The following is a 25,087-nucleotide window of genomic DNA, read 5'->3' on the forward strand; positions in this document are numbered from 1 at the left end:
TCAATGCAGAAAATTATATTCAGGTTCTAGAACAACATATGCTCCCATCCAGACGTCATCTCTTTCAGGGAAGACCCTGCATTTTTCAACAAGATAATGCCAGACCACATTCTGCATCAATCACAACATCATGGCTGAGTAGGAGAAGGATACGGGTACTGAAATGGCCAGTCTGCAGTCCAGATCTTTCACCTATAGAGAACATTTGGCGCATCATAAAGAGGAAGGTGCAACAAAGAAGGCCCAAGACGATTGAACAGTTAGAGGCCTGTATTAGACAAGAATGGGAGAGCCTTCCTATTTCTAAACTTGAGAAACTGGTCTCCTTAGTCCCCAGACGTCTGTTGAGTGTTGTAAGAAGAAGGGGAGATGCCACATAGTGGTGAAAATGGCCTTGTCCAAACTTTTTGGGGATTTAGTAACACCATGAAATTCTGATTCAACATATTTTTCCCTTTAAAATGGTACATTTTCTCAGTTTAAACTTTTGTTCCGTGATTTATGTTCTATTCTGAATAAAATATTAGAAGTTAGCACCTCCACATCATTGCATTCAGTTTTTATTCACGATTTGTATAGTGTCCCAACTTTTTTGGAATCCGATTTGTAGTTAATAGACTGTATTCCCATGCACCCGTTCTACCACAAACAAGGGTATATGGTTAAATCTTCCTTTTCTCGTCCTCCTCCTCCTCCTCTTCCGTCATATCAAGATGCATTGCTTATTCGTCACATATAATGCCCTCGCATTGTGAATGTGGCCCTCCTTTATGTGATATACAGGTTGTATCGGAGTGCCTCTTCCTTGTAATTTTTGGCAGCACTTGCACTTTATATACAATTAGATGTACAGGAAAGAATGTTTTCAATCAATTTTTCCTATAAAATCAATTTTATTTTACTTTGGTTTTGTGCGTAAAACCGTAATTGAATTGTGGGCCTGGTGATCAGTTTAAGGCCTTTTAAGCAGCAGCAGCATGGTGATAAAAATGAGTGGCAAGGTGACACACTGTGGAGATGGCAGCATGAGGAGGCCACATAGTGGCACAATGACGCAGTCTGGAAAAAAGACTAAGGCCACAGATTGTTTTAGAAAAATTCAGATGGAAACAAATCTGTGGAGTTGTATCACAGTCACCTGCAGATTAATGCAGACCAGGGGCATTACAGTAGCTATAAGGGAAGCTGCATCTTTGGGGCCCTGACCTAAAAGGGGCCCATCCAGGAGGAGGAGGACTAAAGGATTTGGTCAGGGCCCCCTCAACAGTATTAAACAATGAAATTATATACAGTGACAGTATAGACAGTGTATAAAACGAATGGAACAGCTGCCGGCCCTGGTCTGAGAGAGCAATCTTTACTAGCCACAGGAATGGGGGCGAAAGGAAGGGGTCGCTTAAAAATTACTGTGGGATGGAGCCCCATTCAAAAATTTGCTGTGGGGCCCAGTCATTTCTAGCTACGCCACTGATACAGCTCACGAAAGCAAGTTGGGTTTATCGATTCCAAAACCTTAATTAAATTGTGGGCTTGGTAATCAGTTTAAGGCTTTTGAAGCAGTATCGGCAGCAGCATAGTGATAAAAATGAGTGGCAAGGTGACATGGTGTGGAGATGGCAGCATAAGGAGGCCACAGTGGCACAATGACTGAGTCTGGATAAATGACTGAGGCCACAGATTGTTGGGAAAGATGCAGATGGAAACAAATCTGTAGAGCTGTATGACGGTCACCTGCAGATTAATGCAGCCATCAAAATCAAGTTGGGTTTGTCAGTTCCACCTCAGCTCACCAGCAGCGCCGCAACTTAAATCTTTTACAGGGTCAGCTCACATGCAGGCCCTCGCATATAATGTTTTACAGGGTCAGCTCACCTGCAGGCCCGCAACACATGCTGCCTTGCTTTGAAGTAGTAGCCGTTTATCAGGCTCCCTCTCCGAAATCGAACAATGATTCCCCGTTACCGGTGGTCACCATGTTATGCACAGAAAAGAACATCGAAAGTTGATAGAGAAGATATCAAAATGGATCGTGGACATCACAGGGACATGCGATCAGGCAAAAATTATCTAGAGTCAACAAAGCGGCAGCAGGGCCTCTCCTGTATAATGTTTCCTCATCCAAAATACTGCATTGATTTATTCCCTGTAATTTTTTATTACTTATTCCAATAACAGGGCATCTTAAGAGTCCTGTATTGTTATTTTTTTGTCACTACTTCCACGAGGCGGGAGTGTGTGATTTGCGTGCCACCCACTTGCCTTCCTTGGATGTGGTAGCCGTTTCTCAGGCTTCCTCTCCGGAATCAAACACTGATTCCCCGTTACCCATAGTTTACAATGGTTTTGAGCTGACAATTACATTGAAAGTTGATAGGCCAGACATCCGAATGGATCGTCGCCGTCACAGGGACGTGCCATCGGCCTCAGGTTAACTAGAGTCACCAAAGCGGCAGCAGGCCACCGCCCATAATGTTTTAGATGGTCAGATCAGCAGGCCCTTGCTCCTAATGTTTTTGAGGGTCACCAGCAGGCCATCAATCATAATTTTTAAAGGGTTTGTATGATGCCCTCCTTTATGTGTAACTAAGGCTGTATCTGAGTGCATCTTCCTTGTAATTTTTGGCAGGACTTGCACTGTATATACAAGTAAATATTCAGGAAAGAATGTTTTCTATCAATTTTTTCCTCTAAAATCTATATTTTTTTCTTGGTTTTGTGTGTATTATTGTCATTATGTAAAAGTGCCGTACTATTCGGACACCATAGTTCCCAGCAGCGACCAGCGAGTCCAAGATGCATCCATACATCCTCCCCATGGTGTTACAGAACCATTTCGGTGGTGTTACCAACAATTTTTGACATTTTCTTATGAACCAGGCACCCTCCCATCTTCAGAGCAGTGGGTACCTGGTTTATTGCTCGGGTTCTCCCATTGACTTCAATTATACTCGGGTGCTCAGTCGAGCACCCGAGTATCACGATGTGTTCGGCCCGAGCACCTGAGCACTACGGTGCTCGATCAACACTACTGAGCACCAGATATTTGCCTGCTGCTGGGAAGAGCATGATGTGCTCGGTATTACTTTAACTTTATTCAGAGTACAGGAGCTTCACTGATGTAAAGGGGACACTAAGGGACAGCACTACTGCAGGGGGTGCACAAAGGGGGCATAACTACTGTTTGGAGACCTCAAGAGGACATTCTACTGAGTGGGGGCACTTAGGGAGCTTCAGTACTGTGAAGAGAGCACTAAGGGGGAATTCCACTGTAAAAGGGATACTAAGGGGAGATAACTATTGTGTGGGGCACTAAGAGGGGATTCGTCGCTTCTTGTGCAGCGCTAGGAAAGCTTTTATTTATATATCTTTTTAAATTACTGATTGTGTGGGGGTTGCAGGGAAGTTGCTCAAGGTGGGAACCAGCGTTTACTAGTTATGCCCCTCGGTCTACTATTAGATTGTGGTCTGTTTGGCCACCACTGTTTTAGTCAATTGATATTCTAATTGTTTCTTGTACTTTCTGTGGATTTTTTATATGGAAAAGTTATAAAACTTCAATACAATTTTAATGTTATTCATCAATAATAAAATGTGTTTTATTCTTGGCAGATGACTGTACCAGGAACCTAGAGAAACATCTGGTATCTTCAGATTTTGAAGTAGATGATTGTGGTATCACACGAGATACATTTGAAGAGCATGCCAATATGCAAGATATACCCTCATCCAATCACAGCAACAATGCATCATTTAATTCTTTAAAACAGCTCCGATCGTCTTATTTATCAAAGACTGTAACACAGAATAAAAGTCACAGAAGAGGTGCTAAACATCAATCGGCTCACGTAAAAGAGAAGACCTTTTCATGTCCAGAATGTGGGAAATGTTTTAATCAGAAATCGGCTCTTGTTATACATCAGAGAATTCACACAGGAGAAAAATCTTTTTCATGTTCAGAATGTGGTAAATGTCTTGAGTATAATAAATCTCTTCTTATACATCAGAGAATTCACACAGGAGTGAAGCCATTTTCATGTTCAGAATGTGGGAAATGTTTTACCCAGAAATCTGATCTTGTTATACATCAGAGAATTCACACAGGAGAGAAGCCATTTTCATGTTTAGAATGTGGGAAATGTTTTAAGAGTAAATCAGAATTTGTTAAACATCAGAGAATTCACACAGGGGAGAAGCCATTTTCATGTTTAGAATGTTGGAAATGTTTTAACCGTAAATCAGGTCTTGATAGACATCAGAAAATTCACACAGGGGAGAAGCCATTTTCATGTTCAGAATGTGTGAAACGTTTTAACAGTAAATCAGATCTTGTTATACATCAGAGAATTCACACAGGGGAGAAGCCATTTTCATGTTTAGAATGTGGGAAATGTTTTAACCGTAAATCAGGTCTTGATAGACATCAGAAAATTCACACAGGGGAGAAGCCATTTTCCTGTTCAGAATGTGTGAAACGTTTTAACAGTAAATCAGAATTTGTTATACATCAGAGAATTCACACAGGGGAGAAGCCATTTTCATGTTTAGAATGTGGGAAATGTTTTAACTGTAAATCACATCTTAATAAACATCAGAAAATTCACATAGGGGAGAAGCCATTTTCATGTTCAGAATGTAATATGTGTTTCAGCCATGAATCATCTCTTGTTAATCATCAAAAAACCCACATATAAGAGAAGCCATCTTTATGCTTAGCCCGTTGGTGACCTCCCTTATGCGTTTTTATGGTGGTCACTAACTGGCTTTATTCCTTCAGATACTTACAGGGAGCTAAAACAGCGCCTTGCTTTCAGTTACCAGAGGTAGCTGAGGACTTGGAGCGATGATTGTCACCACTGTGGGAGATCCACAAACAAACATAGTCTCTTGTATTGAATGAATATTGGTAATCAAAAGACAGATCCAGTTAAAAGTAAAACTAAGTTGTTTTTTATATATCTCCTCTAAACACAAATGTTTGGTGAGAGAAATAAATAAAAACAGTATAGGATGTAATAAAGTAACATAGTTTATAAGGCTGAAAAAATACATCTGTCCATCCAGTTGAGCCTGTTATCCTGCAAGTTGATCCAGAGGAAGGCAAAAAAAACAAAAACTGTGAGGTAGAAGCCAATTTTCCCCACTTTAGGGGGAAAAACATTTGTTCTAGACTCCAATCAGGCTGTCAGAATTACACCCTGGATCAACGACCCCCTCTCTAGTAGCTATAGCCTATAATATTATTACACTCCAGAAATACATCCAGGCCCCTCTTGAACTCTTTTAGTGAACTCACTATCACCACCTCCTCAAGCAGAGAGCTCCATAGTCTCACTGCTCTTACCTCAAAGAATCCTCTTCTATGTTTGTGTACAAACATTCTTTGCTCCAGAAGCAGAGGATGTCCCCTGGTCACAGTCCTGAGGATAAATAGATGATGGGAGAGATTTCTCTACTGACCCCTGATATATTTATACATGGTTATTAGATCTCCCCTCAGTCGTCTTTTTTCTAAAGTGAATAACCCTAATTTTGATAATCTTTCTGGTTACTGTAGTCAACCCAATCCAGTTATTATTTTAGTTGCCCTCTTCAGCTCTATGTCTGCCTTGTTCACAGGAACACAAAACTGTACACAGTCCTCCATGTGTGGTTTGACTAGTGACTTGTAAAGTGGCAGGACTATGTTTTTATTATGGGCACTTATGCCCGTTTTGATGCAACCCATTATCTAATTGCCCTTGGCAGCAGCTGCCTGACAATGGTTTCTACAGCTTAGTTTGCTGCTCACTAAAATTCCTAGGTCCTTTTCCATGTCAGTGTTACCCAGTGTTTTACCATTTAGTATGTACGGATGACTTGCATTATTCCTTCCCATGTGCATAACCTTACATTTGTCAGTGTTAAACCTTATCTGCCACTTCTCTGCCCAAGCCTCTAATCTCTCCAGATCCATCTGTGGTAGTATACTGTCTTCTGTAGTATATATATACTATACTGTACTCTGTAGTATATATACAGTATACTGTCATCCTCCATTTTAATTCCTTTGCACAGTTTAATGTCATCTGCAAAAATTTATATTTTACTGTGCAAGCCTTCTACAAGATCATTAATAAGTATATTTAAGAGAATAGGGCCCAATACTGACCCCTGAGGTACTCCACTAGTGACAGTGACCCAATCTGAGTGTGTACCATTAATAACCACCCTCTGTTTTCTATCACTGAGCCAGTTACCCACATGCAGACATTTTCTCCCAGCCCAAGCATTCTCATTTTATATACTAACCTTTTTTGCGGTACAGTGTCAAATTCTTAGGAGAAATCCAGATATACGACATCCATTGATTCGTCACTGTCAAGTCTAGAACTTACTTGCTCATAGAAACCGATTAAATTAGTTTGACATGACCGATCCCTCATGAAGCCATGCTGATATGGCATTATTTGCTTATTTTCATTGAGATCCTCCAAGATAGTGCAGATAGAGACCTAGATGCCATCTTCCCCTCCTATAACGTAATTATCCTCCCCACTGTCCCTAGTTTAAACACTCCTCCAACCTTCTAGCTATCTTCTACCCCAAAACAGCTGCCCCTTCCCCATGGAGGTGCAGCTCATCCCTACAATAGAGGAGAAGGTCGGCCCAGTTCTCTAGGATCCCAAACCCTGCCTTCCTATACCAGTTCTTGAGCTACTTGTTAACCTCCCTAATCTCCTACTGCCTTTCTTGTGTGACTCGTGGTACAGGTAGTATTTTGAAAAACACTACATTTGAGGTCCTTGCCCTAAGCTTGTGACCTAAATCTCTAAAAATCATTTTTAAGAACGCTCCACCTACCTCTAACTGAGCATGGGACAGCATATGGGTAGTAATATAGAGAGAGGCTACCGCTGATAAGAGTAAGCCTGTCTGCGTGACACATCATAAATCTATGGGAGTAGTGTATCTTTCAACCATACCTGGTGAAGCACAAAACCAGGGCCTGATATAAAAGTATAACAATCTGCCTATTCCAGTCCCGGTCTGTTCTACCCCTATAAGTATTTGTAACATTAAAAAAACTGTCAGCTCTGGTCTTACTTGGCACATTTCATCAGTAATGTGCAAGTTCTCCCAAAAAGTGACCAGGCTAGGATTGCCTAATTACATAGAAGCCATTACTCGTCTTCCACGAGAGATATCTTCTTAATCTGCACACCCTGACCAAAATGTACCTGTAGATAAATTCAACAAGTGGGGTCCCCACCACCCCTGTATTTGTAGTCATGTGGTTCACTCATCTCACATGAATTTACCAGTGGGGGAATCCTTGGTTATTTTTTATTGTATGTCCCACCAGCTCTGAATTGTTTAGTTTTATAATTGAAGATGACATGATATAAAATATATTCATTGGATATGTTACATTTGTGACCATTTTGAATTAAGAAATTTGAGTTCAGAGTTTGTGTGTTAACCCTGCTACATCTGTACTTCTAGAAGTAATGACAATAGCTCAGATGGGGAGGGGTGGTAGTGATCTTTTACTGTACTTATGGATGGTGATTGCTTGTTTTGTCCATATAGTGATTTCTACATTGCCAGGCAGGGCAAAAGCATCACTTGCCACATTTGGATGCCCCAATTATAAAGAAAATTGCAAAAAAAAAAGTGTAAATGTCCCAAAATCTAAAATGTATTTTAAAAGTATCAAAATATATCATCAAATACAAGTGAGAATAAAATAGAAAAATAGTCTACACCTGCTGAAACCGTCAGCATAGTCGGCCTTTTCACATGAAACAAAAAAAAACTATTAAAATGACCAAAACAGGGAACCAATTTTAACTATTTTTTTTGTGTCAATTTGCATATTTAAATAATAAGCAGCTGGAGTTTGAAATAAAACAACTTTTTTTCCCCCAAATAAAACTAAATAAAGATTTAAAAATAATCTCTAAAAACAAATATAATAAAGAACCCCTTTGTGACATGTAAAAACAATAGCAAAAATGTGTTGGGTTGCACAAGAAGTAAAAATGATGCTTAGACCATTAAACCGCCCCATGATGTAAATGACTATAATGTGTATGTCATTAAAGGGGTTTTCCAGTAATGTGATCTCGATGGCATGTTGTCAGGATAGGCCATAAGTATCAGATAGGTGGGGGGTCTGACACCTGGCACCCCCACCAATCAGTTGGTCTACAGTAGCTCTGGCACCAGAACTCCACAGATCCATCTATTGTGCCTTAGACAGAGGTGGTGACCAATCTCCTCAGTTGAAGCAGCTCAGACATAACCCGATTCATCCACTACACCATGGTGGAAAAGTTTTTGAAATTCATATTTTAAGGGTTAACGAAGTGATTTTTGTAAAGACTGTTGACTTGGGTAATAAAGCACAACTGCAGAGAACATCTGGGTCAACAGTTTATAGAATATCCTGCCTCATCATTCTGTCATATTCTATAGAAATAACCTGTTATACAAACCGGATTCCAAAAAAGTTGGGACACTAAACAAATTGTGAATAAAAGCTGAATGCAATGATGTGGAGATGGCAAATGTCAATATTTTATTTGTAATAGAACGTAGATGACAGATCAAACGTTTAATCAGAGTAAATGTATCATTTTAAAGGAAAAATACGTTGATTCAAATTTTCACTGTGTCAACAAATCCCAAAAAAGTTGGGACAAGTAGCAATAAGAGGCTGGAAAAAGTAAATTTGAGCATAACGAAGAGCTGGAAGACCAATTAACACTAATTAGGTCAATTGGCAACATGATTGGGTATAAAAAGAGCTTCTCAGAGTGGCAGTGTCTCTCAGAAGCCAAGATGGGTAGAGGATCACCAATTCCCACAATGTTGCGCAGAAAGATAGTGGAGCAATATCAGAAAGGTGTTACCCAGCGAACAATTGCAAAGACTTTGCATCTATCATCATCAACTGTGCATAACATCATCCGAAGATCCAGAGAATCTGGAACAATCTCTGTGCGTAAGGGTCAAGGCCGTAAAACCATACTGGATGCCCGTGATCTCCGGGCCCTTAAACGACACTGCACCACAAACAGGAATGCTACTGTAAAGGAAATCACAGAATGGGCTCAGGAATACTTCCAGAAACCATTGTCAGTGAACACAATCCACCGTGCCATCCGCCGTTGCCAGCTGAAACTCTACAGTGCAAAGAAGAAGCCATTTCTAAGCAAGATCCACAAGCTCAGGCGTTTTCACTGGGCCAGGGATCATTTAAAATGGAGTGTGGCAAAATGGAAGACTGTTCTGTGGTCAGACGAGTCACGATTCGAAGTTCTTTTTGGAAATCTGGGACGCCATGTCATCCGGACCAAAGAGGACAAGGACGACCCAAGTTGTTATCAACGCTCAGTTCAGAAGCCTGCATCTCTGATGGTATGGGGTTGCATGAGTGCGTGTGGCATGGGTAGCTTGCATGTCTGGAAAGGCACCATCAATGCAGAAAAACATATTCAGGTTCTAGAACAACATATGCTCCCATCCAGACGTCATCTCTTTCAGGGAAGACCCTGCATTTTTCAACAAGATAATGCCAGACCACATTCTGCATCAATCACAACATCATGGCTGCGTAGGAGAAGGATCCGGGTACTGAAATGGCCAGTCTGCAGTCCAGATCTTTCACCTATAGAGAACATTTGGCGCATCATAAAGAGGAAGGTGCAACAAAGAAGGCCCAAAACGATTGAACAGTTAGAGGCCTGTATTATACAAGAATGGGAGAGCATTCCTATCTCTAAACTTGAGAAACTGGTCTCCTTGGTCCCCAGACATCTGTTGAGTGTTGTAAGAAGAAGGGGAGATGCCACACAGTGGTGAAAATGGCCTTGTCCCAACTTTTTGGGGATTTGTTGTCACCATGAAATTCTGATTCAACATATTTTTCCCTTAAAATGGTACATTTTATCAGTTTAAACTTTTGTTCCGTGATTTATGTTCTATTCTGAATAAAATATTAGAAGTTGGCACCTCCACATCATTGCATTCAGTTTTTATTCACGATTTGTATAGTATCCCAACTTTTTTGGAATCCGGTTTGTATGTTCTATGCAAAGTATCGACTAACCTGCCTAGTTATAGCGATTATTATTATATAACTTATTTCTTTATTGCTTACGTAAGGAACCTTATATAAAGCCTGGACTCCTAGTATAATCGGACAGCTGCTTAGCAGAGCTTGACAGCATTGTATCGTGTGTTATTTAGTTGTCTCACTGTCGGCAGGAAATATAGATTGCCTACCTTCTGATTCAGATGACTTTGTTCCTTAATTGATAGATATTTAACATAAAACTAAGCAGATGGGAATATATTTCTCATAAAGATTTTGAATATATATATGGAATATGTTGAGTTAGGATTTAATGCCTTCCCATTTGCTCAGGTGAAGGGAATTGGCAGAGGAAACAGGCTTCAAAGGTGGCCCTGCTTCAAAGCGGTCCCTGCGTTTACATGTCACACTCGGCTCAGACAAGCTGGCAGCTCAGCTCCACTGATGGACTGAGTTGGTCAATAACTATAAACAAACTCCCCACACATTATGGAACCAGGAGTTCATAAGACATTGCCCGTACATCTCATAAATACACCGTTGACGTCTTTGAAACCCTGGGACCGAGACAGATGTTCTCCCTGTCTTCGTTTGCCTGTGGGACATAGGGAAGGGGAGATATGGAGAACTCCTTCCGGTGAGGAGCTAGGATCCATAATGGGTTTTTGGATCTTTGCCTGCCAAGCCAAAAGGAAGGAGAGTGGGATCCTCCCGGGATGGAGGGGTATGACCGCCAAAAGTTTAAGTGCCCGTGCAGGACAGAGGTGATTGTCTTTCTCTGAAGAGAGGTCACGAGGTGTCATGTTTGGAGAGAGCTCGAAACTCACTGTCCTCACTGCCTCCCATGTGAAATAATCCAAGAATTCTACAAGATTACAACTTTAATGGACCACATATGTATCTGGTAGCTGACTTATATCTGTTAACTCTCACTATACCATCACGTGTATTTGCATAGCTGACCATTGTATATAATTTGTGTATATAGTGTTATGTCTAGTGCGCCCTTAACCACCTCATCTCCCCTAGCTTAAACACCCTTAATGACCAGACCACTTTTTACAATTCTGCACTGCACTACTTTCACCGTTTATTGCTCGGTCATGCAACTTACCACCCAAATGAATTTTACCTCCTTTTCTTCTCACTAATAGAGCTTTCATTTGGTGGTATTTCATTGCTGCTGACATTTTTACTTTTTTTGTTATTAATCGGAACCGACTAAAATTATTGCAAAAAAATAAAATTTTTCACTTTCAGTTGTAAATTATTTTTTTTTAAACGACAACTATATATGCATTTTTCTCTAAATGTATTGTTCTACATGTCTTTGATAAAAAAAATATGTTTGGGTAAAAAAAAATGGTTTAGGTAAAAGTTATAGCGTTTACAAACTATGGTACAAAAATGTGAATTTCCGCTTTTTGAAGCAGCTGTCATGTTTCCTGAGGTTCTACAATGCCCAGACAGTAGAAAAACCCCACAAATGACCCCATTTCGGAAAGTAGACACCCTAAGGTATTCGCTGATGGGCATAGTGAGTTCATAGAACTTTTTATTTTTTGTCACAAGTTAGCGGAAAATTATGATTTTTTTTTTTCTTACAAAGTCTCATATTCCACTAACTTGTGACAAAAAAGAAAAACTTCCATGAACTCACTATGCATATCACAAAATACCTAGGGGTGTCTTCTTACCAAAATGGGGTCACTTGTGGGGTAGTTATACTGCCCTGGCATTTTAGGGGCCCTAATGTGTGAGAAGTAGTTTGAAATCAAAATGTGTAAAAAATGCCCTGTGAAATCCTAAGGTGCTCTTTGGAATGTGGGCCCCTTTGCCCACCTAGGCTGCAAAAAAGTGTCACATGTGGTATCGCCGTACTCAGGAGAAGTTGGGTAATGTGTTTTGGGGTGTAATTTTACATATACCCATGCTGGGTGAAATAAATATCTCGGTCAAATGCCAACTTTGTATACAAAAATGGGAAAAGTTGTCTTTTGCTGAGATACGGCGATACCACATGTGTGACACTTTTTTTTAGCTTAGATGCGCAAAGGGGCCCAAATTCCTTTTTAGGAGGGCATTTTTAGACATTTGAATTCCAGACTTCTTCTCACGCACGTCTAAATACCCCACATTTGACCCCATTTTGGAAAGAAGACACCCCAAGGTATTCCGTGAGGGGCATGGCGAGTTCCTCGAATTTTTTATTTTTTGTCACAAGTTAGCGGAAAATGATGATTTATTTTATTTATATTTTTTCTTACAAAGTCTCATATTCCACTAACTTGTGACAAAAAGTTCAATCTTTTGTCACGCTTTAAGGCCTCTAAAATGCCAGGGCAGTATAAATACCCCACATGTGACCCCATTTTGGAAAGAAGACACCCCAAGGTATTCAATGAGGGGCATGGCGAGTTCATAGAAGATTATTTTTTTGGGGCACAAGTTAGCGGAAATTGTTTTTTTTTTTCTTTTCTTTTTCTTCTTACAAAGTCTCCCTTTCCGCTAACTTGGGACAAGAAGTTCAATCTATCATGGACTCAATATGCCCCTCAAGCGAATACCTTGGGGTGTCTTCTTTCCAAAATGGGGTCACATGTGGGGTATTTATACTGCCCTGGCATTTTAGAGGCCTTAAAGCGTGAGAAAAAGTCTGGAATATAAATGTCTAAAACATTTTACGCATTTGGATTCCGTGAGGGGTATGGTGAGTTCATGTGAGATTTTATTTTTTGACACAAGTTAGTGGAATATGAGACTTTGTAAGAAGAAAAAAAAATCAATTTCCGCTAACTTGTGCCCAAAAAATGTCTAAATAGAGCCTTACAGGGGGGTGATCAATGACAGGGGGGTGATCAGGGAGTCTATATGGGGTGATCACCCCCCTTTCAGGCTCCATTCAGACGTCCGTATGTGTTTTGCGGATCCGATCCGTGGATCCGTAAAACACATACGGATGTCTGAATGGAGCCTTACAGGGGGGTGATCATCCAATATAGACTCCCTGATCACCCCCCTGTAAGGCTCCATTCAGAGGTCCGTATGTGTTTTGCGGATTGGATCCATGGATCCGTAAAACACATACGGACGTCTGAATGGAGGCTTACAGGGGGGTGATCAATGACAGGGGGTGATCAGGGGTTAATAAGTGACAGGGGGGGTGTAGTGTAGTGGTGTTTGGTGCTACTTTACAGAGCTACCTGTGTCCTCTGGTGGTCGATCCAAGCAAAAGGGACCACCAGAGGACCAGGTAGCAGGTATATTAGACGCTGTTATCAAAACAGCGTCTAATATACCTGTTAGGGGTTAAAAAAAAATTGCATCTACAGCCTGCCAGCGAACGATCGCTGCTGGCAGGCTGTAGATCAGCTCGCTTACCTGCAGTTCCTGTAAACGCGCGCGCCTGTGTCTCGAGATGACGCACCAACGCGTGACTCTGCCTGAGACAGCCGCCTCCGGACCGCGATCCTGCGTTAGGCGGTCCGGAGGCGGTTAAAGGGGTTGTCTCACTTCAGAAATGGCATTTATCATGTAGAGAAAGTAAATACAAATCACTTACTAATGTATTATTATTATCCGTATTGCTTCCTTTGCTGGCTCGACTAATTTTTCCATCACATTATACATGTCTCTTTTCCATGGTTATGATCACCCTTCAATCCAGGATTGGTGGCTATGTTTGCACACGATTGGAAAAAGTGCTGGCCTATGGGCATTCCTATGGTCCCGGCCACCAGAGAAGCCAGTGCTTTTTTCTTTAGTGTGCAAGCACGGCCACCGATGCTGGATTGCAGGGTGGTCGTAACCATGGAAACGAGACATGTATAATGTGATGGAAGAATGTGTCTAGCCACCAAAGGAAGCAATATGGACTATAACAATATATTAGTAAATTCTTTGTATTAACTTTCTCTACACAATAAATGTCATTTGCAGAAGTGAGACAACCCCTTTAAGGCAATTAAATATAGAATTTTATCTTGTTCTGTTCTGTTGTCTCGATCCACAAATCCACATGTCTGTGGCTCGGTATTATGTTACATGCTACCTTGGTTGGTTTCTGACCCGATATAAGCCCGGTCCATTAACAGAATTATATCTAACGAGGAACTGGTGGCAGTCTATTGGGCTAGCAGGACTATGTCTCACTGGGGCAGTGGAATGGGTCTCTTAGCCTGTCAGGGTTACAGTACGTTATATATATATATATATATATATATATATATATATACAGGTCCTTCTCAAAAAATTAGCATATTGTGATAAAGTTCATTATTTTCTGTAATGTACTGATAAACATTAGACTTTCATATATTTTAGATTCATTACACACCAACTGAAGTAGTTCAAGCCTTTTATTGTTTTAATATTGATGATTTTGGCATACAGCTCATGAAAACCCAAATTTCCTATCTAAAAAAATTAGCATATTTCATCCGACCAATAAAAGAAAAGTGTTTTTAATACAAAAAAAGGTCAACCTTCAAATAATTATGTTCAGTTCTGCACTCAATACTTGGTGGGGAATCCTTTTGCAGAAATGACTGCTTCAATGCGGCGTGGCATGGAGGCAATCAGCCTGTGGCACTGCTGAGGTGTTATGGAGGCCCAGGATGCTTCGATAGCGGCCTTAAGCTCATCCAGAGTGTTGGGTCTTGCGTCTCTCAACTTTCTCTTCCCAATATCCCACAGATTCTCTATGGGGTTCAGGTCAGGAGAGTTGGCAGGCCAATTGAGCACAGTAATACCATGGTCAGTAAACCATTTACCAGTGGTTTTTGCACTGTGAGCAGGTGCCAGGTCGTGCTGAAAAATGACATCTTCATCTCCATAAAGCTTTTCAACAGATGGAGGCATAAAGTGCTCCAAAATCTCCTGATAGCTAGCTGCATTGACCCTGCCCTTGATAAAACACAGTGGACCAACACGAGCAGCTGACATGGCACCCCAGACCATCACTGACTGTGGGTACTTGACACTGGACTTCAGGCATTTTGGCATTTCCCTCTCCCCAGTCTTCCTCCAGACTCTGGCACCTTGATTTCCGAATGACATGCAACAGTCCAGTGCTGCTTCTCTGTAGCCCAGGTCAGGCGCTTCTGCCGCTGTTTCTGGTTCAAAAGTGGCTTGACCTGGGGAATGCGGCACCTGTAGCCCATTTCCTGCACACGCCTGTACACGGTGGCTCTGGATGTTTCTACTCCAGACTCAGTCCACTGCTTCCGCAGGTCCCCCAAGGTCTGGAATCGGTCCTTCTCCACAATCTTCCTCAGGGTCCGGTCACCTCTTCTCGTTGTGCAGCGTTTTCTGCCACACTTTTTCCTTCCCACAGACTTCCCACTGAGGTGCCTTGATACAGCACTCTGGAAACAGCCTATTCGTTCAGAAATTTCTTTCTGTGTCTTACCCTCTTGCTTGAGGGTGTCAATGATGGCCTTCAGGACAGCAGTCAGGTCGGCAGTCTTACCCATGATTGCGGTTTTGAGTAATGAACCAGGCTGGGAGTTTTTAAAAGCCTCAGGAATCTTTTGCAGGTGTTTAGAGTTAATTAGTTGATTCAGATGATTAGGTTAATAGCTCGTTTAGAGAACCTTTTCATGATATGCTAATTTTTTGAGATAGGAATTTTGGGTTTTCATGAGCTGTATGCCAAAATCATCAATATTAAAACAATAAAAGGCTTGAACTACTTCAGTTGGTGTGTAATGAATCTAAAATATATGAAAGTCTAATGTTTATCCGTACATTACAGAAAATAATGAACTTTATCACAATATGCTAATTTTTTGAGAAGGACCTGTATATATATGTATATAATTAAAAAAAAATTATTGGTAAGGGATTGCTCTCTCAGTGGGGTTGCAATCACAGACTTCACCTCTGACAACGGGGTTCAAGTCCAAAAGGTGCTTTATTTTGGCACTTCAGCACCATCACACACATAAACATAGAAAATAAAGACCTGCCCATCTGGGCTCCACCTAATACATGTGTTGTGTCTACCTCACCTATAGAGCGCCGTTCACACACTGAATTCGATCCGGCTTCCTCAGCCATATACGGTCCAGCAGCCTCCAGGCTGTGACCACACCAGCACCCTTGGGGGGGGGGAGATGATCCAGAATTCCTCCCGACTCTGACCATGCGACCCTCTTTCCTTAGGCGTCTCTGGGCCCCACAAACGTCAGGCTTTAAAAAGGCTCATGGCCCCTCAGCCCTCCTGGCTAAGAACACACAGAGCCTCTCAGGCTTCCATAGCCTTTCTCCCTCCAAGTCATACACAGATTTATTTTTATTATTTTTTTTTTTAAATAATCCCTTCTTGATTACATTAGCAGGCCTTACCTGCGATCACCTCTGGCAAAAGACAATACATGTAGGGGAAGGGTGTGGACTGGCAGATCCCACTACCAAACCTATACCCCAGTCCACATAAAATCCAGCCCAGAACAACATCTAGACAAAACTGTCTCGGCAAACTACACTCTGCTGAAACCACTGCAGATTTCAGTTATCTCACCCAGCTGAGGTATCTGGGTGGGATATACACGCCTCCCAGCACTTATACTTTACACATCACCATTATATATCATATCAAACCTGTATGACAAAACTGTATAGAAAGGTTATTGAATATTATGTTAGGACAATCAGAAAACTTTTTGTCAACCTAATGATATTGATCTAGGTGCGCAGGTCCACCCAAGCCAGCCAACAAATCTGTAGTAAGTCTGAGGCTTACTGGCTCTCAGTCAGATGAGAGCTGGTTTGGAATGTCTCATAGTGCACAAGGCTGCTATTATGCTGACTCAGCCTGTCATCTGTCTCATGGACAGATTGATGGCTTGCACCTACCTGGCTTTTGGCATATAGCCTTTGTGTGGTTGTCTATTGTATGACTTAGATAATAGGAGTCCAAGACCCATCCATCTATCCTCTTAACAGCTTATCCTCTTAATGCTGTTTCCAAACCATTTTGATGGGGTTTCCATCAATTTCTAACCTTTTTTTGTGAACCAGATACCCTCTTCTCTTCCGAGCAGGGAGTGCCTGGGGTTCTCTTATTGACTTCCATTGTGCTCGGGTGCTTAGTAGAACACACAAGCATACCGATATGTTCAGCCAGAGCACACAAGCACTTTGGTGCTCGATCAACACTAGTAGTGTGGGTTTTGGTCCCATCACAGACACTGGACCTCTTAACCAGTAATGTCACTGTTATTTCATGTGAAATGCTAGGGGCTGGGGAATATTCTTATTAGAACCGAGAACACAATCATCACTAACTCTTTCTGGACATTCATTTTGTGGATACTACAACCAGTGGATTATGTTCCTCTCTAGAAAGACAGATAGTACACTTCTTGACAAAACAAAATAACACAACCAGATAGAAATGTCAGATTGCTGCTAAACTTTGCATTCAGTTATGTCTCGGGCAGATATGTAAATGATTACAGTTGCGGTCTGATTAGACACTGGCTCTTGTCACAAGAGGGCATAAAAGTGCTTCCCAAACGGATCTATAGAAAGGTTCTCAGAGGCTAATTTTGGGTAGTGTACCTTTTGGTGAGATATCAGTGACTGCTAGACATGCCTCTACGATATACCTGGTTGATAAACTTTCAGAGGACGTACATCATTGGATTAAGAGAAGCAGGATGGTAATTTTAAACGAATTGCCAGCCATCTCGGCTTGTCTGACCTAGCTGTTTGGAGGTTTTGGGAGTGTTTTGGATATCATTGGGGCCGGACTTGAATCTGCTAAAGTGTTTCGGGGCACAGCCAATACTGTATTGTCTGTTTCTTAATCTTGGTCTAACTTTTCCTCCTCACCTGTCTTTGTATCGTCCTCACTCCCTCCCCAGCAATCTCTAAAAACATTGGTGTCTGTGGGGACAGTGATCCAGGCACAGTCAACACAGACCAGGACTATTAGAGGGTGGCAGACTTACTTTTTTCTTTCTCTGTTGGGGAGATGGTTTAACATTACCATGATAACATTCATAATAGTACTTCCCACTTCTTCTGTCTCTCTCCACCTCCTCTATATTCTTCCCTCGCTACTCGCAGACGGACTTCTGCCTGTTCTGTGAGCTTGTTAGCTTTTAGCCACCCTTTGCTTTCCCTACATGCTTTTTCCCACTACTCTGGATTCAGTTTTACACCTTTCATTAGCTGGCTGATGTTCTTCACTGCCTGTCTTCTCTTTTCCTTACTACTTCTGCAGCTGGGATCCCTGTCGGTCCCTTTCTATATACCTTGGGTGTTGCCTAACTCTAAATTAGCTTCGTCTTCATAGGCCCCAGTGGGGACTCCTACCGTTCACTAGGGGGCCAGAAACCTGTAGTTCTCCTGACTACCGCAAAAACCAACGACCTCAGCGCGGACGCAAACCAAACGCTTGCTGCACACTACTTCTCTTGAACATACGTTCAGTACACTAATACAACGGGCAAACCAATAAAAACAAACACAATGCAAACAGCCCACAGATAGAAACAAGATCCATACACAATCCCCTCCTTTTGTGATTTTAGCAGATGGGCAGGACCCCCAGGGTCCAGTACTTCACTTGACTTTGTATTAAATGCAGGACTTAACCTAATATCTTCACCCAATTCCCCTTGACCTGGAGTCTTCAACATCTGCACCAACCACAACAACCTGTTATGAATCGAAATGAAGTTGCCTCCAAGTGCTGACTTAATCCTAGCAAAGGAACAAACATACAAGTTAAGGCATTTCATCTAATTAAACAATACTACAAGTAATAACTAATTATTGGTAAATGTGTATCCTTCACTTACTGAGTTGAGTACTCTATGTGGTGCTACTTAGATCTATGTGTATTGTTTTGTGCTTGTAGCCGTATCATGAAAAATACCAGTAACTAAGATGGCCTCTGGGCAGGGAGTAAAGTTACCTCAGTTAAGATGCCTGCCGGGGAGAAAATGGGATTAGTTAAGATGGCTGCCGGAGAGTCAGTGGGATTAGTTAAGATGGCTGCCAGAGCGGAAGCTGGTACATAAGGTGTGCCATCCTGTGCAATAACCGGGTACAAGGAGGTGGGCCTGGGGCTTGGTTTCGCCGCGCCACAGCTGTAACAGACATTCCTCCCTGTGGGTTTTTGTCAATGACATACTCCACAGATCCACCCCTCCAGAGACTGAGGGGGCTGATAATATGGTGGGGGTCGTGCCTGCTGAAGTATGGCGGAGTTCTCTGGTGCCATTTTAGGGGCTGTGTTGGTGGCATGTAAAGGTAATCATTTGTCTTTTCATCATACATTTCCGTCCAGCCTAATCTCTTCATCTCTCTGGCTGTTCTATACCATGCTTCTGCATCCTTTACTACGTTGTTATCTTGAAGCTTTCCTTTCTTATGTCAGCACTTTCTCCTCATAAATTCCTGTGTTCTTAATGAATTTCTCTCCTTCTCTCTGAGACAATGAGGTGGTCGGTGTATTTGCCAGATGCTAAGTTGTCTGCCTCCATTTTCTTCTCTTCTTTTTAAGTCTTTATTATACTGAATACTGTACACGGCTCCCAGCCGGAAGGCTTCTAATGCCGCCCGCACTGTCAGTCTCTCTAAGTTATCTTTGCATGTACATTCAATCTGAACACTTTCCTAACTCCCTGAAGCTAGAGGACAGCTACCGATAACCTGTTCTCTCCTTCTGGAGAGGGACTTCAGTTATACTCAATGACATGCCAGCCCGTGTTTTATACCTCTGGCATATACGTCATATGAGCCCTTCCTCATTTTCCGAGGATATCCGTTACAACAACCTATACTCCACCCACCAATATGATTCTCTTTGTCATATTAACTGCAAGAAATCTATCGGTGTGACAGATACGTGACACCAATAGGAACACGTCTACCAACGTGACAATTGTCTACATATGTATATTTCCTTTGAAGTCCCTGTCGATCCACAGACAGTAGATAATACACTTTGACCACGTTCTTAGGACAAGGGCTTATGTGGTCTGGTGTCCATATGGAGAGCCGTCCCACCCACTGCCCAGAGCGGAGGCACAGAAGGGATATCAGGTAGGATAACTAGTTTTCTTATCTTTCGCTGAGCTGCGCAGTCTCCTCCCTTGTCGGCGTCCGACCCAACAGTGGATATTTCATGCGGCTGCTCAGACAGAATAATTTCACCTTTGTCCCACGTTGTGCGCCAACTATTTTGAATGCACACAAGCTGTGCTATCTTTATCAACTGTCTGCTCCAAACTGAAAGTTGTTAGTACGTGCACGACTGAGAAAAACCATACTGACACCTCTCAAAGATCAAAGCTAAATTCTCATTTATTAGAGGAAGTTAAGCAGTATATATGCACATCAGAGGGGGTATCCCCCCTGAGGCTCGTAGCAGCATTCCATTGGTCATTATACAAAAATACATTTTCACTTCTGCACAATTAGCATAGCTAAGGAATGTAAACTATAGATAAAAGGGGAGTGATCCCGGATGCCAGCGCCATCATTTAATGGCTTCAGATCTTTCAGTCTCATATCCACAACAGGAGCAGTGGTTACATGAGGGATCTTGGCATCCAAGACAGACTACTAAGGCTACTTTCACACTCACGTTTTGTCTTTCAGTTTGTGAGATCCATTCAGGGCTTTCACAAGCGGTCCAAAACAGACCAGTTTTGTCCTAATGCATTCTGAATGGAAAAGGATCTGTCCGTCTGATGAAACTGAGCCAAACGGATCTGTCCTGGAACACAATGTAAGTCGATGGGGACGGATCCATTTTCTCTGACACAATCTGACACAATAGAAAATGGATCCTCCCCCATTGACTTTTAATGGAGTTCATGACGGATCCGTCTTGGCTATGTTAAAGATAATACAACCAGATCCGTTCAGAACGGATGCAGACGGTTGTATTATCTGAACGGAAGCGTTTTTGCAGATCCATGACGAATCCGCACAAAACGCAAGTGTGAAAGTAGCCTAAGGCCTCCTGCACACAAAAGTTTTTTCTTCATTTCCATTCCGTTTTTTGTATTCTGTATACAGACCGTATATGGAACCATTCAATTTAATAGATCTTCCCAAAAAATTTAAGGTACCCCGTATGCCTTCCGTTTCCGCATTTCCATTTCATTTCAAAGATAGAACATGCCCAATTATTGTCCACATAACGGACAAGGATAGTACTATCAGGGGCCAACTGTTCCGTTCCGCAAAAAACGCAATGCACACGGACGTCATCCTGTATTTGTTGCGGATCCATTTTTTGCGGACCGCAAAATACTGAAAATACCATACGGTCGTGTGCAAGAGGCCTAACAGAGAGGATTGTTTGATCCACTGATAAGCATGAGCAGCTCCCACAATTTTGTTGTCCACCATCCAGATACAGTCGGCTCCTTCAGAACAAACCCGTTTCTGCCCAAACTTCTTCTGGGATCTTAGAAGGACATTTGGTACCACATCAAGGCATGTTCTGTTTTTGAAAATGATCCCTTTATAGGCGAGAGTGATATAATGACCACCTTAGCAATACTGCTCCCATCTTGTCTCTGTTTAACTCTGTATGACCCTAATCATCTTTAGTAGAAAGTCTCCCATGCAGGATCCTTATTTTAAGTCCCCAAATTTCTGAACCTACTTCCGTATTTGTGGTTAGTGATGAGCGGAAAGACCCATATTCAATTTTGTGATATTTGATGAATAATTTGCACCATATTCGTCATATATTCGAGAAATCGTAACATTCGTCATTTTGCATTCAATATCATAATTTGCGAATTATTATTCAAGATATATTCGCGTGCGCATAGAATCTATTCGTTATTCGTAAATAAGCGACAACGTGTTCGTATGCGCGTGTGCACATAAGGGTGTGGCTTCTGCTGCAAGGCGGATCGTTTCTAGGCCTTGTGGATTGGAAGGAAGCCAGCAGAAGCAAAAAAGATGTTTGGAAACTTCAGCGCGGCCGAGGAGGAAATCTTGATCAAAGTAAGTTATTGTTCTAACATTACGCCTACTACATTCCTGTGTGTCAATATTTACAAATTAAATGTATTTTAAACTTCGGTTTTGTTAGAATACATTTTCACACGTGCGAATATTCCCAAAATAATTATTCACAGGACTTATAATTTCAATTTGCACGATTAAATTATCCTCTTAACAAACACATGTACTTTTACCCAGCATGGTTAACTTGTACTTTTAATTCCTAGGTCAGTCAGTTACGCTGGAATACTACTAATGTATATATTTTTAAATATCGATTAACGGTTGTTATTAGAGCATACCATTATGTCACTACAATACGATGTATCTTTAGATGGTATCCATACATAAAAGTGACCTACATTAAGGGCCTTATGTATAGAGAGTAGACATATATACAGTCAGGTCCATAAATATTGGGACACGGACACACTTCTAACATTTTTGGCTCTAAACACCACCACAATGGATTTGAAATGAAACGAACAAGATGTGCTTTAACTGCAGACTGTCAGCTTTAATTTTAGGGTATTTACATCCAAATCAGGTGAACGGTGCAGGAATTACAACAGTTTGCATATGTGCCTCCCACTTGTTAAGGGACCAAAAGTAATGGGACAGAATAATAATCATAAATCAAACTTTCACTTTTTAATACTTGGTTGCAAATCCTTTGCAGTCAATTACAGCCTGAAGTCCGGAATGCATAGACATCACCAGACGCTGGGTTTCATCCCTGGTGATGCTCTGCCAGGCCTCTACTGCAACTGTCTTTAGTTCCTGCTTGTTCTTGGTAATTTTTCCTTCAGTTTTGTGAAATGCATGCTTAATTGGATTCAGGGCAGGTGATTGACTTGGCCATTGCGTAACATTCCACTTCTTTCCCTTAAAAAACTCTTTGGTTGCTTTTGCAGTATGCTGTGGGTCATTGTCTATCTGCACTGTGAAGCGCCGTCCAATGAGTTCTGAAGCATTTGGCTGAATATGAGCAGATAATATTCCCCGAAACATTTCAGAAATCATCCTGCTGCTTTTGTCAGCAGTCACATCATCAATAAATACAAGAGAACCAGTTCCATTGGCAGCCATACATGCCCACGCCATGACACTAGCACCACCATGCTTCACTGATGAGGTGGTATGCTTAGGATCATGACCAGTTCCTTTCCTTCTCCATACTCTTCTCTTCCCATCACTCTGGTACAAGTTCATCTTGGTCTCATCTGTCCATAGGATGTTGTCACGGAAGGTGTACAGAAAACTAGAAGACACAAAATGAAGATCCGACTGACTGGATCCAAAACTAAGGAACCAAAGGGATAGCCCTGCAACAGACCTGGCTCTCTCCCTAACTGCTCAGCCTATGCAAAAATCTCAATAGTAGATGATCGCATATCCTCGTTCCTCGACTGTATAACACCTGAACACCCTATAATAGTGAAGGGACATGACCACCGGCTCCCTACACTTAATACGGAGGGAGTCAGGGTCACCTGGGATCCAGCAAACAGGAAAATACAAATGAATGAACAAAACTTATCTGTAGAAGACTCAGTAGTAGCATCCAGCATGCAAACACTCCAGGAAGTTGTATAAACCGCAAAGTGATGCAGTATGGGAAGGGATTTAAAGGGATGCAATCAGTGCAACTACATGACAGCTGAGAGAGGCTAACGAGATAAGAAAACGAAAGCAAAACAAAAGGAACCTCAAGGAGGAGGTTCTGAAGGACATCTGTCAGAGCTTCTCAGATGTCTGGTGGTGACAGATGTTGTTCCAAAACTGTGAAGGCTTTTTTAGATGTCGTTTAGCAAACTCTAATCTTGCCTTTCTGTTTTTGAGGCTCACCAATGGTTTACATCTTGTGGCCAACCCTCTGTATTCAGTCTGGTGAAGTCTTCTCTTGATTGTTGACTTTGACACACATACACCTACCTCCCAGAGAGTGTTCTTGATCTGGCCAACTGTTGTGAAGGGTGTTTTCTTCACCAGGGAAATAATTCTTCAGGCATCCACCACAGTTGTTTTCCATGGTCTTCCGGGTCTTTTGGTGTTGCTGAGCTCACCGGTTCGTTCCTTCTTTTTAAAAATGTTCCACAGTTGTTTTGGCCACGCCTAATGTTTTTGCTATCTCTCTGATGTTTTTTTTTTTTTTTTTTTTTTTTCTGCCTAATGATGGCTTGCTTCACTGATAGTGACAACTCTTTGGATATCATCTTAAAAGTGGACAGCAATAGATTCCAAATGCAAATAGCACACTTGAAATGAACTCTGGACCTTTTATCTGCTCATTGTAATTGGCATAATGAGGGAATAACACACACCTGGCCATGGGACAGATGAGAAGCCAATTGTCCCATTACTTTTGGTCCCTTAACAAGTGGTAGGCACATATGCAAACTGTTGTAATTCCTACACCGTTCACCTGATTTGGATGTAAATACCCTAAAATTAAAGCTGACAGTCTGCAGTTAAAGCACATCTTGTTCGCTTCATTTCAAATCCATTGTGGTGGTGTATAGAGCCAAAATGTTAGAATTGTGTCCATGTCCCAATACTTATGGACCTGACTGTATATATCATCTAAATTGTACATGTGATTATCCTCCTTACCCAATAAACCCACACTATATACCCACCGCTAAATGCCACAGAACCCACGTTAAACCCACACCCCCCTCCCCCCCAACCCAGCCCAAACACAACACACAGACACACAGAGACAGACACACACACATACATAGGTTGTAGTAGGCATTCCCAAACAGCGGCCCTCCAACTGTTCTAAAACAATAACTCCCATCATGCATATATTTATGATACACATTATAGCTTCAGCCTGAGATAGAATGATGGTAGTTTTATTTTTGCTACAGCTGGAGGGCCTCAGTTTGCTGGTGGGACACACTTTGATGATGACTAGTCCATGCATTCTAACCAGTTTCCTTGCGGTCAGAAGTAATGTTTGACATACAGCATTTGCTGGTTCATTTAGCGTTACCCAGGGTGCACCACGGGGAG

The 25,087-nt window shown here is 41.8% G+C and overlaps 1 protein-coding gene across 1 annotated transcript in view; it reads left to right on the plus strand.

Annotated features, from left to right (window-relative positions):
• Positions 1–25,087, plus strand: part of LOC122940414 (zinc finger protein 260-like) — a 492,103-nt gene that overhangs the window by 39,772 nt on the left and 427,244 nt on the right. The window contains exon 4 of the mRNA XM_044297085.1: positions 3,610–4,566. Within this exon, the coding sequence (XP_044153020.1) occupies positions 3,610–4,566 (957 nt within the window). The remainder of the gene's footprint in view (positions 1–3,609; positions 4,567–25,087) is intronic.

The sequence above is a fragment of the Bufo gargarizans genome, chromosome 6 (assembly GCF_014858855.1).
Source record: "Bufo gargarizans isolate SCDJY-AF-19 chromosome 6, ASM1485885v1, whole genome shotgun sequence".
In the NCBI taxonomy this organism is placed as follows: domain Eukaryota; kingdom Metazoa; phylum Chordata; class Amphibia; order Anura; family Bufonidae; genus Bufo; species Bufo gargarizans.